This window comes from Macaca fascicularis, chromosome 20 (assembly GCF_037993035.2).
Source record: "Macaca fascicularis isolate 582-1 chromosome 20, T2T-MFA8v1.1".
In the NCBI taxonomy this organism is placed as follows: domain Eukaryota; kingdom Metazoa; phylum Chordata; class Mammalia; order Primates; family Cercopithecidae; genus Macaca; species Macaca fascicularis.
The window spans coordinates 68,204,836-68,219,403 of record NC_088394.1 but is presented as its reverse complement, the minus strand read 5'-3'; the positions used below and the strand labels follow the sequence as shown (position 1 = coordinate 68,219,403).

The following is a 14,568-nucleotide window of genomic DNA, read 5'->3' as shown; positions in this document are numbered from 1 at the left end:
TAGGGTTTCTTCTGGGGTGACACAAATGTTCTGGAATTAGGTAGTGGTGATGATTGCCCAATGTTGTGAATATACTAAAAACCAACGGTGAATTTGTCCACTGTATCTCAATTATATATTTTTTAAAAACAGAATAAAACAAAAGGATACTGCAGACTTCTCAGGCTCACACGGAATACACATAAAAGCAGCCATCCCTGTATTCCTTCCTCCCTGAGACAGACAGTTGTTTATGGAGAATCTACTGTGTGCCCGGCACTGTCCTGGGTGCTGGGCATGACTCTGTTAATGTTTTCAAAGCAAATAATGTGGAGCAAAATACACAGACAAATCCTTGTCCCCACAGAGCTGCCCTAGTGGGTGAGATGAAGAGCATAATAAGTAGTGACTTACAGAAAATGCTAACAGTTGGTAAGTGCTGTGGGGGAAACAGAAGAGTGAAGGGGAATGGAAGGGCATGGGTGGGTGAGGCGCATGTTGTAATTTTAAGTAGGACAATAGGCTGGCTTCCCTGCAAAGATGGCCTCTCAGCTGAGACTTGCTGGAGGTGAGCTTTCAGGCAGGGAGACTAGCCAGAGACAAGGCCTGTGGAGGGAACATGTAGGAGGCAAGCGCGGCTGGCACGGAGTAGGCGATGGGGAGAGCTGGAGGAGGGGTGAGGAGCTGGTGGTCACATCACGTGGGGCTTGGGGCCCTTCTGCAAGGCCTTTGGCTTCTACCCTGAAGGAGAGGGGACTGTCTTCCTCACCAAAAGAAGGCAGGAGCATGTGGCTGGGGAGGAGCAATTCGTTGCCTGGGCATCAGGGATATTGGGGAGAGGACCCAGGAGTGGGCACTGCAGGGACTTAAAGCCCCACACTGTGCCACACTGGCCAATGGGAGGAGAGGCCTGCTGGAAAAAGCTGGCGTGGGTCTCTCGTTGCTAAGCATGAAGGCTTTGGAAAGGAAACACAGCACGATGGGGGAAGGTGTACTCTGCTTCTTGGGGAAGTTTGTATCATTAAAAAAATGGAGTCTTATGAGATTTTTGTTCTAGGTCAGGATGTGAATAACATGTAACTGATCTTTAAAATAAATATTGACAGATGTCCAAGGAAGAATTACAAAGTTCAATATTGATCCCTTGTTCAACCAAGTTTCTGGGATTGGAAAGTCCTGGAAAGAGGAGAGTCTCCTCCTCCCCCACTAGAGAACCCCTTGGGGAGCTGACGTGTTGTTTATTCCCTCTGCCACCCCACTTCACCCCTATTTCGGCATCAGTCTTGGGGCATGCAGGCATGCCAGCACCTGCCCAGCGTGGCCTCCTGTGGCTGGCTTTGCCAGGTACCAAGTTCAGTCACAGCTGACTTAACAGGACCTCACCTAAGAGGACACCTGGCCATGTTTTAACTCCTGGTTCATCTTTTTTTTTTTGAGATGGAGTCTCATTCTGTGGCCCAGACTGGAGTGCAGTGGTGTGATCTCAGATCACTGCAACCTCGACCTCCTGGGTTCAAGTGATTCTCCTGCCTTAGCCTCCCTAGTAGCTGGGACTACAGGCATGTGCCACCACACCTGGCTAATTTTTGTATTTTTAGTAGAGATGGGGTTTCACTAAGTTGGACAGGTGGGTCTCAAACTCCTGACCTCAAGTGATTTGCTCGCCTTGGCGTCCCAAAGTTCTGGGGTTACTGGCATGAGCCACCACACCTGGCCAATCAATTCTTGCTATTTGTTTACATGGTTTAACTGCTTATTTATTATTAGAATCAACTTTCGATACTGCTTTGAATTTTGCAAACACAGAGTTCTCAAAAAAAAAAAAAAAAAAAAAAAAAAAAAGCAGGGGGAATAAATTTGGATTAATAATCTTTCCTAAATTAGCTACTTTTCAACTCCAGCCAGACACTAGGAGGCTGGATGGTCCTTTTGAATCTAGCAAGGCAACAGAAGTATTCTCTTGTTTAAGTGTACTGTTAGAAGTGGGTTAAGAGACAGGTGCAATTCCAAAACTGAATGCAGCCTGTCTTTGGAGGTTGGTATACATTATACACAGTATCCTTGTGGCAGGGCCAACCAAGGTCACACAGATATAAAATAAAATATAAATAGTCATATAAAAATAAAAAATAAGTAGGAAAGCCCAGAATCAAACCCAGCTCAGCCCGATCCCGGTAGGCACAGATCAGCAAATTTCTCCCACCTTTTTGATGTCTTCACACTCTTCTGAGGAGCTAGGAGGGTATCTGTGGGTAGCTGTATAGGAAGCAAAGTCGGCTTGTAGTTTTATCAAAGCCTCTTCACGCTCCAGAACCTGCAAATAAGCTTAGATCGGTTATGCCGGATGATCAATGAAACATGCTTGTTACCATGATTATTATTTCAGAGTGTTCCTTTCTGTGGCATAAGTTTGTTGCAGAATTATACAATTCATCAGGCATTCCCTGTGGGGTAGGTAGGGAGAAGGAGTTAAGCTCCCCATCTGACATCAAGGTTTTCTAAGGCATATGTGATCTGTCTCAAGTTCATCAATGCCCACACTTGCACTCTCTCCTAAACCTCTGTTTGGTCCATTTGATGAGGCAGAAGAAGGTTCTTCAGGGGCTGTGATGGAGAGATGTACCTAATCTATCGGAGGACAGGATACAAAGTTTGAGAATTAAAGAAGGAAGTTCCTTATGGAGTGTGTGACTGTGTGTATAATTTCTTTTTTCAAAAATTAAAAAAACACGAAATTTTGGTTTTATTTTTATGCTTTTTTGAATTTGTTGAAAATAATTCAAATAAAACCCAAGCATGGAAAAGTGAAACCCCCTCTTCACTTATTCCCCCCTCTCTCACTTCCACTAAGGGAGAGGACAGTATTGAAAATTCAGTTTGTACTTACATATTAGTATTATCATTAGAGATAAAACAAAAGTAGGACTGAACTATACATGGAATTCTGCAACTTATTCTCGGCAATAAGTCACAAAGCTCCTTCCGTGCAGCTCTTACAGATGTGCTTAGTTGTTTTTACTGGCTGCATATTACTCCACAATAGGGATATCTCTTTAATTATTTCTCTTAATCTCTTTAACCATTTCCCGACTGATGGGCATTTAGGTTGTTGTGTGAGAGATTTTAAGATTCTTTAGAATTTCAAACTACGTGGATGGGGAGAGGCATTATCATGGAGAATATGAACAAAGTGGGAAGGCAAGTATATATCAGACATTTGAGGATTCTTGGTGAAAAAGATTAATTTAGGTGACTCTTTTTCCCTCCTTTCTCTCCCCATGTCTTGATTGAGGGTCTCCCAGAGACATTTCTAGAAGAAGGCACTTACCAAAGCATTACTGCAGGCCAGCTTATTTCGAAGTTCTTGAATGAGATCATCCTGTTCAGAGACCTTTTGCCAGACCTCAGACAGTCGTTTCAGGGTCTCCTGATGCTCTTGAATCATGCAAGGAGCAGTGTATATTCGTACCTTTGAATGATCACCCTTGTTCTCAGGCTCCTGAGAGATTTAAAAATAATGGGTTGGTTTTGTTTATAGTTTGTGAGTTACTTCAGAATTCCACAAGCACGGAAAATCTCTAGACCTATATTCTAAAGGTGTATGTTCATATATGGAAATCATGGTTTCTTTAACAAAAGAAAAAATATTAACTAGTGCATATACATGGTAAAAAGCCCAAATGGTTCACAAAAGAAGACACTGAAAGATAAGTCTTCCTCCAGCCTAACTATGACTCAGGTCCCCTTCTTGATGACAATCCATGTTACTAGCTTTCTGGATATCATTCAGGAATGTTTTATGCATATTTGTATATGCATATACGTATACACATATAACTCTCACTTTTTTTCTTACACAAATGAGTCTTTTTTTTTTTTTTTTTTGAGATGGAATCTCACTCTGTCACCCAGGCTGGAGCTCAGTGGCACTATCCTGGCTCACTGCAACCTCAGCCTTCCGGGTTCAAGCGATTCTCCTGCCTCAGCCTCCCAAGTAGTGGGAATTAAAGGGATACGCCACGACGCCAGGCTAATTTTTTTTGTATTTTTTAGTAGAGACGGGGTTTCGCCATGTTGGCCAGGCAGGTCTCAAACTGCTAACCTCAGGTGATTCACCCGCCTCAGTCTCCCAAAGTGCTGGGATTACAGGCCTGAGCTACCACACCCGGCCGACAAATGAGTCTTCTATACAGTATGTAAACTTTGTGTTTTCACTTGACAATTAATTTAAGATAGTTTTCATATTGTTACTTATTGATCTACCTTACTCCTCTTTTAAAACTAATTTCAAATTACACAGGTAATTATATTTATATTGTCTCTCTAAAACATTGTAACACTACAGGCAGATCTGAATTTTTCTTCGACCATCACTTCTAATTTCATTATCTCTTTACTTTCCAGAGATGACAGTCTGTGCATATTCTAGAACTTTATACTATATTTACATAATATAAATGAATCTCTACAATATAAATTATGTTGGGTTTTAAAACATAAAAAATATGTTTTTTTACTCAGCAAGATGTGTTAGAGATTTATCAATGCTAGTACATGTGCTTCTATCTTGTTCTTTTAAATTGCTTTTAAATGTGTGAATCTGGTTTCCTACTGATGAGAATATAGGTTGTTTCCACATTGTTTTTTCTGAAACAAAGCTGAAATGAATACTTTTGCACATAAATCTTTGAGTATTTATTCTGGTAATTGTGTACATTAAATTCATAGAAGTAGGACTCCCAGATCATGTTTAAAATTGGATCTTGTACTATTGTGCTTCAAAGAAATTAACACTTAACACTGTCATCAATATGAGTATGGCTATTTTCCTTGAACCACGTTTGTTTGTTTTTTTTAAAATGTCTTTCCCTAGATCGTTTGAAATCATGCATGAAGGTTACTGCCCTCTTATTGGTTCGCATTTATAAGGGGGTAAATTGATATACATGGTGAAAAAAAAAAAATTCTAGTTTGGATGGTCGATCCTTTCCCCATTAAACTTGTCTCCCTAACCGGGCTTTTTCATGCAAAGTTAGGAATACTACATGTTCACTGAGCATGAAAACCCCCCGTGAGCAAGCTGCAGAAAGGCCAGGCAGAAATCTAAAACTGACTGTAAATAATGTTCATGTAGGTAATACAGAGTCTATAGGGGCAAATGACTGGAAAACATAACAGAAAAGCTAACAAGGAAGAAGATATCTACAGCTCCCAATATCTTCTTAATACTATAAGATGAAAAATGGAAATTAATTTAGAAGGAATAGGAGAAATATTCTCTGATGTGAAGAAAAATGTAGATCTTCAGACTAAAAGGGTTAGTGAAGTGTTGAGTGGCTTAACCCCCTGAGCCTAAAAACCTCCAGTGTTCAAAGAGATAAAACAGGTAATCTACGAAAAATGAGAAACACATTGACATCTAACAATGCGTCTCTAATACTGGGTGGTACAAGGAAATGCAGCAGTATCTTCGAAGACTTAAGGGAAGATGCTTTTGAAAGTTTGTATATACAGCCAAACTAGCATTCAAGGATGATGACAAAATAAACCTTGCTCAGACATGGAAATACTGAGAAATTGTGCCACCCACAATTGTTTCTGAAAGAATTAAGAAGGAATTATTTACAGCACAAGGAAAACTGCAAGAATGGAGAAGAGGTGAAGGGACTGCTGAGCACAGTAACGAGAAACAGTTGGGTTTATTTGTAATACTAAAGAAATAGATATTTCCTATGTTATATAAACAGTTCCAGAGATTTAAAAGGAGGTAAAAAGCTTTCCAGCTCATTATATTAGGATGGCATAATCCAGACACCAATATGTGAGGAAAGCACAAACATTTAAGCCATCAAACTAATCTCATTTCTGAAAATGGATGAAAAAAATTAACTTTTAATAAATTTAGTAAAGTTCATTAAAATTATTAATAATGTGTTATGATAAAGTAGAGTTTATTCCAGGAACATAAAGATTGTTACTATATATGATAATCTATTCATGTAATCTGCTTCCTTGAAGGATAGATGCTAATAAAAATATCTGATAAAATTCATCCTTTATTCCTCATAACAATTCTTGATAAGCTAAATATAGAGAGTCATATTTGCAATTTGAGAAAGGAGATTGAAAAGAAGCCAAAAACAGGCATTATACTTAATAGTGAAATACAAGAATTACTTCCTTTAAATTGAGGAGCAAGGCAAAGAGGCTACACAATTCCACATTGCTCTAGAGGTGCTGGTCAATATGATAAGGTGGAAAACAAGTTATGTAAATTTTGAAAGGGAAAGCAATTTAGGAAAATCCAAGACAGTCAAGTGAAAATCTGGTAAGAGAGCTCAGTAAGGTAGCAGGATAAGAGAGAAGTTTTCCTATGTATCAGTAATAATACAATTAGGCCAGGCATGGTGGCTCACACCTGTAATCCCAGTACCTTGGGAGGCTGAGGTGGGCAGATCACTTGAGGTCAGGAGTTCAAGACCCGCCTGGCCAACATGGTGAAACTCTGTCTCTGCAAAAATAACAAAAATTACTTGTCCGTGGTGGCATGTACCTGTAGTCCCAGCTAGTCAGAAGGCTGAGGCAGAAGAATTGCTTGAACCCAGGAGGCGGAGGTTGCAGTGAGCAGAGACTGCCTCACTGCACTCAAGACTGGGTGACAGAGTGAGACTCCATCTCAGAAACAAAAAAAATTGGCTGGGCCTGGTGGCTTACGCCTGTAATCCCAGCACTTTGGGAGGCCAAGGTAGGCGGATCACCTGAAGTCAGGAGTTCGAGGCCAGCCTGACCAACATGGAGAAACACCCGTCTCTACTAAAAATACAAAATTAGCTGGGCCTGGTGGCACATGCTTGTAATCCCAGCTACTTGGGAGTCTGAGGCAGGAGAATTGCTTGAACGTGGGAGGCAGAGGTTGCAGTGAGCTGAGATTGTCCCATTGGACTCCAGCCTGGGCAACAAGAGTGAAACTCCATCTCAAAAAAAAAAAAAAAAAAATTTAATAAAATTAAATGTATAAAAGATCCCATTTATAAAACCAATAACAACTGAAATATGTCTAGGAATAAACATAGCAAGAAATATGTGAGATCTACAGAGAAAAGTACAAAATCTTACTGAAGGATACACAAGAAAACTTGCATAAAAGTAGAAATATGTTATATTCCATAGGGCATGCTAATTTCCCCCAAATTCATACATAATTTGAAAGTCAGTCAACATGAATCTAAATTTCATTAAGAGAAGAAACAAACAAATGGCCAAGAAAAAATGGAAAGTGTAGAAAAGTGAAGGAAGACCTTCAGGATCTATTAAAACAAGCTACCAGTTAAAGTCACTAAAAAACTCTGACACTGGCACAGGAACTGGCAGAAAGATAAAAAGAATACACAATCCAGAGAAGGTCCTGTGTACAGAAGAATCGGTTTGTGAGCTGGTACCTGAACCAGTGTGGAAGGCCTGGGATGTTCAATAAATGGTTTTGGGACTACTGGATATCCATTTAAACAATAAAATTAGAGCCTTATGTCATTATACATATAAAATATATATTCCAGATGGACTAAAGATAAAAACATAAAAATGCAAAATTATAAAAGTGCTAAAGAAAATACACAATAAACTTTTATAATCCTGAAGGCAGTGAAGGCCTTTCTAAGCAAGACATAAAACCTAGAATTTATAAAGGAATGACAGATTCAACTCCATAAAAATTAAAATATTCTGGCATTACATAATGGTAAAGGGATCGATGCTACAAGAAGAGCTAACTATCCTAAATATATATGCACCCAAGAGAGAAGCACCCAGATTCATAAAGCAAGTTCTTAGAGACCTACAAAGAGAGACTTAGACTCCCATACAATAATGCTGGGAGACTTTAATACCCCCACTGTCAATATCAGACAGATCAATGAGACAGAAAATTAACAAGGATACCCAGGACTTGAACTCAACTCTGCACCAAGTGGACCTAATAGACATTTACAGAACTCTCCACCCCAAATCAACAGAATATACTTTCTTCTCAGCACATCGCACTTATTCTAAAATTGACCACATAATTGGAAGTAAAACACTCCTCAGCAAATGTAAAAGAACAGAAATCACAAGAAACTGTCTCTTAGACCACAGTGCAATCAAATTAGAACTCAGGATTAAGAAACTCACTCTAAACCGCACAACTACATGGAAACTGAACAACTTGCTCCTGAATGACTACTGGGTAAGTAACGAAATGAAGGCAGAAATAAAGATGTTCTTTAAAACCAATGAGAACAAAAACACAACATACCAGAATCTCTGGAACACATTTAAAGCAGTGTGTAGAAGGAAATTTATAGCACTAAATCCCACAAGAGAAAGCAAGAAAGATCTAAAATCGACGCCCTAACATCACAATGAAAAGAACTAGAGAAGTAAGAGCAAACAAATTCAAAAGTTAGCAGAAGACAAGAAATAACTAAGATCAGAGCAGAACCGAAGGAGGTAAGAGACACAAAAAAACCCTTAAAAAAATCAATGAATCCAGGAGCTGGATTTTTGAAAAGATCAACAAAATACATAGACCGCTACCCAGACTAATAAAGAAGAAAAGATAGAAGAATTAAATAGATGCAATAAAAAATGATAAAGGGGATATCACCACCGATCCCACAGAAATACAAACTACCATCAGATAATACTATAAACACCTCTATACAAATAAACTAGAAAATCTAGAAGAAATGGATAAATTCCTGGACACATAAACCCTCCCAAGACTAAATCAGGAAGAAGTTGAATCTCTGAATAGACCAATAACAGGTTCTAAAATTGAGGCAATAATTAATAGCCTGCCAACAAAAATAAGTTCAGGACCAGATGGATTCATAGCTGAATTTTACCAGAGGTACAAAGAGGAGCAGGTACCATTCCTTCTGAAACTATTCCAATCAATAGTAAAAGAGGGAATCCTCCCTAACTCATTTTATGAGGCCAGCATCATCCTCATACCAAAACCTGGCAGAGACAACAAAAAAACAGAATTTTAGACCAATATCCCGGATGAACATCGATGAGAAAATCCTCAATAAAATACTGGCAAACCGAATCCAGTAGCACATCAAAAAGCTTATCCACCATGATCAAGTCGGCTTCATCCCTGGGATGCAACGGTGGTTCAACACACTATTGAACCAACTCAAATTCATTATTCAAATCAATAAATGTAATCCATCACATAAACAGAACCAATGACAAAAACCACATGATTACCTCAATAGATGCAGAAAAGGCCTTCGACAAAATTTAACAGCCCTTCAAGCTAAAAACTCTCAATAAACTAGGTATTGATGGAACATATCTCAAAATAATAAGAGCTATTTATGACAAACCCACAGCCAATATCATACTGAATGGGCAAAAACTGGAAGCATTCCCTTTGAAATTTGCCACAAGACAAGGATGCCCTCTCTCACCACTCCTATTCAATATAGTATTGGAAGTTCTGGCCAGGGCAATCAGGCAAGAGAAAGAAATAAAGGATATTCAATTAGGAAAAGAGGAAGTCAAATTGTCTCTGTTTGCAGATGACATGGTGGTATATTTAGAAAACCTCAATGTCTTAGCCCAAAATCTCCTTAAGCTGATAAGCAACTTCAGCAAAATCTCAGGATACAAAATCAATGTGCAAAAATCACAAGCATTCCTATACACCAATAACAGACAAACAGAGAGCCAAATAATGAGTGAACTCCCACTCACAATTGCTACAAAGAGAATAAAATACCTAGGAATCCAACTTACAAGGAATGTGAAGGACCTCTTCAAGGAGAACTACAAACCACTGTTAAGGAAATAAAAGAGGACACAAACAAATGGAAGAACATTCCATGCTCATGGATAGGAAGAATCAATATCGTGAAAATGGCCATACTGCCCAAAGAAATTTATAGATTCAATGCTATCCCCATCAAGCTACCACTGAGTTTATTCACAGAATTAGAAAAAACTACTTTAAATTTTATATGGAACCAAAAAAGAGCCTGCATAGCGAAGACAATCCTAAGCAAAAAGAACAAAGCTGGAGGCATCATGGTACCTGACTTCAAACTATACTACAAAGCTACAGCAACCAAAACAGCATGGTACTGGTACCAAAACAGATATATAGACCAATGGAACAAAACAGAGGCCTCAGAAATAACACCACACATATACAATCCTCTAATCTTTGACAAACCTGACAAAAACAAGCAATGGGGAAAGGAATCCCTATTTAATAAATGGTGCTGGGAAAACTGGCTAGCCATGTGCAGAGAGCTGAAACTGGATCCCTTCCTTACACCTTATACAAAAATTAACTCTCTCAGGATGAATTAAAGACTTAAATGTAAGACCTAAAACCATATAAACCCTAGAAGAAATCCTAGGCAATACCATTCAGGACATAGGCATGGGTAAAGACTTCATGACTAAAACACCAAGAGCAATGGCAAGTAAAGCTAAAATAGACAAATGGGATCTAATTAAACTAAAGTGCTTCTGTACAGCAAAAGAAACTATCAGTGGAGTGTACAGGCAACCTACAGATTGGGAGAAAATGTTTGCAAGCTATCCATCTGACAAAGGGCTAATATCCAGAATCTACAAAGAACTTAAGCAGATTTACAAGAAAAAAACAACCCCATCAAAAAATGGGCAAAGGATATGAACAGACACTTCTCAAAAGAAGACATTTATACAGCCAACAAACTTAGGAAAAAGAGCTCATTATCACTGGTCATTAGAGAAATGCAAATCAAAACCACCATGAGATACCATCTCATGCCAGTTAGAATGGTGATCATTAAAAAGTCAGGAAACAACAGATGCTGGAGAGGATGCAGAGTAATAGGAATGCTTTTACACTGTTGGTGGGAGTGTAAATTAGTTCAACCATTGTGGAAGACAGTGTGGCGATTCCTCAAGGAACTAGAACTAGAAATACCATTTGACCCAGCAATCCCATTACTGGGTATATATCCAAAGGATTATAAATAATTCTACTATAAAGAGACATGCACACATATGTTTATTGCCACACTGTTCACAATAGCAAAGTCTTAGAACCAACTCAAATGCCCATCAATGTAGACTGGATAAAGAAAATGTGGCTCATATACACCATGGAATACTATGCAGCCATAAAAAAGGATGAGTTCACGTCCTTTGCAGGGACACGGATGAAACTGGAAACCATCATTCTCAGCAAAGTATCACAAGAGGAGAAAATCAAACACTGCATGTTCTCACTCATAAGTGGGAGTTGAACAATGAGAACACATGGATACAGGGCGGGGAACATCACACACCAGGGCCTGTCGGTGGGTGGGGGGCTGGAGGAGGGATAGCATTAGGAGAAATACCTAATGTAAACGACAAGTTGATGGTGCAGTAAGCCAGCCTGGCACATGTTTACCTGTGTAACAAACCTGCACGTTGTGCACATGTACCCCAGAACTTAAAGTATAATAATAATAAAAATTAAAATCTTCTGTATGGTGAAAAATACCACTAATAGCCGGGCGCGGTGGCTCAAGCCTGTAATCCCAGCACTTTGGGAGGCCGAGGCGGGCGGATCACGAGGTCAGGAGATCGAGACCATCCTGGCTAACACAATGAAACCCCGTCTCCACTAAAAATACAAAAAAATTAGCCGGGCGTGGTGGCGGCGCCTGTAGTCCCAGCTACTCGGGAGGCTGAGGAAGGAGAATGGCGGGAACCTGGGAGGCGGAGCTTGCAGTGAGCCGAGATCGCGCCACTGCACTCCAGCCTGGGCGACAGAGCGAGACTCCGCCTCAAAAAAAAAAAAAAAAAAAAAAAAGAAAAATACCACTAATAAAGTAAAATGAAAAGTTACAGACTGGGAGAAAGTATTTGCCACATACGTAATGAAGCATTATTACCTGTAATATATTAAGAAGTTCCTATAAACCAATGCAAAAAAAGACTAACAACCCAGTAAAAAATGAGTTAACAAGTAATTCATGAAACAGAAATCCATATGACCAATACGCTTATGAATAATGCTCAATACTTCATAAGTGTGGTGGAGACTGTGATGGGCTTTCCAGATCCCCTTTGGCAATGTAGGACTTATTGCCCTTTATTGGGATTGTGTAGGCTGAAGAAAACTGCTTTGCCCAAGGCCACGCATCTCTCCCTGGGGGGCCCACATCCCATAACTGTTGATGACATGGAGGCTTAAAGGCCAGCTCCCTTCCCTTCAATTTAGCAAGGCTCTGAGGTTCATCTAGCTCTGTGGGGTTGGCTGAGGCCTTTGTAGAGACTTCATCACAGCTCAACTTCTTTCTTTGCCCAACCTTGCTTTCCTCTCCTTCCTTTCACTGGTGTTAATACCAAGAGCTCTCCCTAAAAATGTCCTGCACACTACTCTGTCTTCGATTTGGCTTCCTGGGTAACCCAAACTGCAACTATTAGAACTAAGGAAATGAAAATTGTAACCAGTCAACGTTTTCCCCATACCCATCAGCATTTAGCACAACTTTAAAAGAATGAAAACACACAGTGTGGATGGGAGTGGGGAAATACACTCTCTTAATTATTGTTGGTAAAAGTGTAAACTGGTAGAACCTTTTTGGTATACAATTTAGAAGTATCTTTAAACAATAAAACTAAGCATATCCTTTGACCCAGCAATCACACTTCAAGAATTATCCAAAAGAAATAAGGAAGTTAATTACAGCCTGTTTGTAAAGAGAGGAAAAAACAAGTCAATAAGTAGTACATCCCTACTACAGAATACAAGGTAGTAAGTAAAATAAATTGTTAACATGTGCATTTTAGGCTGTGTGCAGTGGCTCATGCCTGTAATCCTAGCACTTTGGCAGGCTGAGGCGGGTGGATCACATGAGGTCAGGAGTTTGAGACCAGCCTGGCTAACATGGCAAAACCCTGTCTCTACTAAAAATACAAAAATTAGCTGCGCATGGTGGCATGTGACTGTAGTCCCAGATACTCTGGAGGCTGAGTCAGGAGAATCACTTGAACCTGGGAGATGGAGGCCTCAGTGAGCCAAGACTGCACCACTGTCTTAAAAAAAAAAAAATGCATTTTGAAAGTAAGTTTTAAAACCACTTTGATAACCACTTAGGTAAAAATAACCTCCCACCCATTTATATATGTAACTGTATATAGCACAAGCCCCAAGAGGATCCTCAACATATGATTCAAGTAATTACCTAAGAAGAGGAGGAGAATGATGGGGCAGAGGTTGAAGGCAGACTTTCATATTTAATCTCTGTACTTCTGTCTAGAAAGCCTATAATAATTGTATTACTTGTGTAATTAAAAACAGCAGTTAAAAGAAAAAAGAAACAAACCAGGTGTTTTGACTCTTCTTTCCCATGTTTCATAGCTTTTTCCTCCTATTTGATCCTGAAGTTGTGGTTTGCATGAGTCCTGCGGCCTAGCAGAACCCCCTGCCGGACCCCCATGAGAACTAACAAAAGATTGGACATTGTTAGGGAGAGCTGTTGGTATTAACACCTGTGAAAGGAAGAGGAAGGAAGCAGGGTTGGGCAGAGGGTGATGAGCTGTGATGCAATCTCAGCAAAGGCTCAGCCAACCCCACAGGGAACAGCGGGGCTGGAGCTTATTTGGTAATTCTCTTTTGGCGTTATTTGAAGTGGTGGCTCTTTATATTAATTAAAGAGCCTCAAAATTGTGAAGAAGTGATCTTACAGCATATGTGAAAGCTGGAGGTTCAAAACCTGAGGGCTACAAAATCAAGGGCAGGAAATGACGTTTGGGTTAAGGTTTGGGTTTCCAGTGGAGGAGGCTGGGACTGTCTGAGGGGACCACCTGGGAGCACGTCCACTTGCCTGGATTGAATGGCCTGGCTTAAGTCCTACCTGACCCATGATCCCGCCGAGCTCCCCCTGCAACATCTTCACTTGGTATTCTAGTAACTCGATGTTGCTCAGGGAAGACTGGTATTTATCCCTGTAGAGGCTTAAGCTCCTCTCTAGGGAGGCGATCTTGTCCCCGGCCAAGGCGAGTTGCTCCTGTGCCAAATGGAGCTTCTCCCCTGTGTTCTCGTTGTGATTTCCCATTTCCTCCTCATAGAGAATCACCTGTAGGTATAGGAATAAATCCACATTGAGCCCATGGAAGCATGTAATGAGGAAGGGATGCAGTTGTAAGACTCCCTGCAGAGAAGTCTTGTATCTAAACCAGAAGACCAGATGAACAGAAGAGAGGCTGCACAGATCTAAAAGCTACAGTATGTAATGTCAAGATGTTAATGATTGGAAATAAAAAAAGATGGCCTAGGCCGGGCGCGGTGGCTCAAGCCTGTAATCCCAGCACTTTGGGAGGCCGAGACGGGCGGATCACGAGGTCAGGAGATCGAGACCATCCTGGCTAACACGGTGAAACCCCGTCTCTACTAAAAAATACAAAAAACTAGCCGGGCGAGGTGGCGGGCGCCTGTAGTCCCAGCTACTCGGGAGGCTGAGGCAGGAGAATGGCGTAAATCCGCGAGGCGGAGCTTGCAGTGAGCTGAGATCCGGCCACTGCACTCCAGCCCGGATGACAGAGCCAGAC

General features: G+C 40.4%; 1 protein-coding gene across 10 annotated transcripts in view; it reads right to left on the bottom strand.

Moving 5' to 3' along the window:
- PMFBP1 (polyamine modulated factor 1 binding protein 1) overlaps positions 1-14,568 on the bottom strand; it is a 532,821-nt gene that overhangs the window by 23,600 nt on the left and 494,653 nt on the right. For all 10 annotated transcript variants that reach the window (XR_012429325.1, XM_074027855.1, XM_065537355.2 and 7 more), the window contains 3 exons: positions 13,875-14,096; positions 3,308-3,478; positions 2,183-2,293 (listed from right to left, as the gene is read on the bottom strand). Coding sequence is in view for 9 of the 10 variants with exons in the window: in XM_074027855.1 (XP_073883956.1) it covers positions 2,183-2,293; positions 3,308-3,478; positions 13,875-14,096 (504 nt within the window). In the remaining variant the exon portion in view is untranslated. The remainder of the gene's footprint in view (positions 1-2,182; positions 2,294-3,307; positions 3,479-13,874; positions 14,097-14,568) is intronic.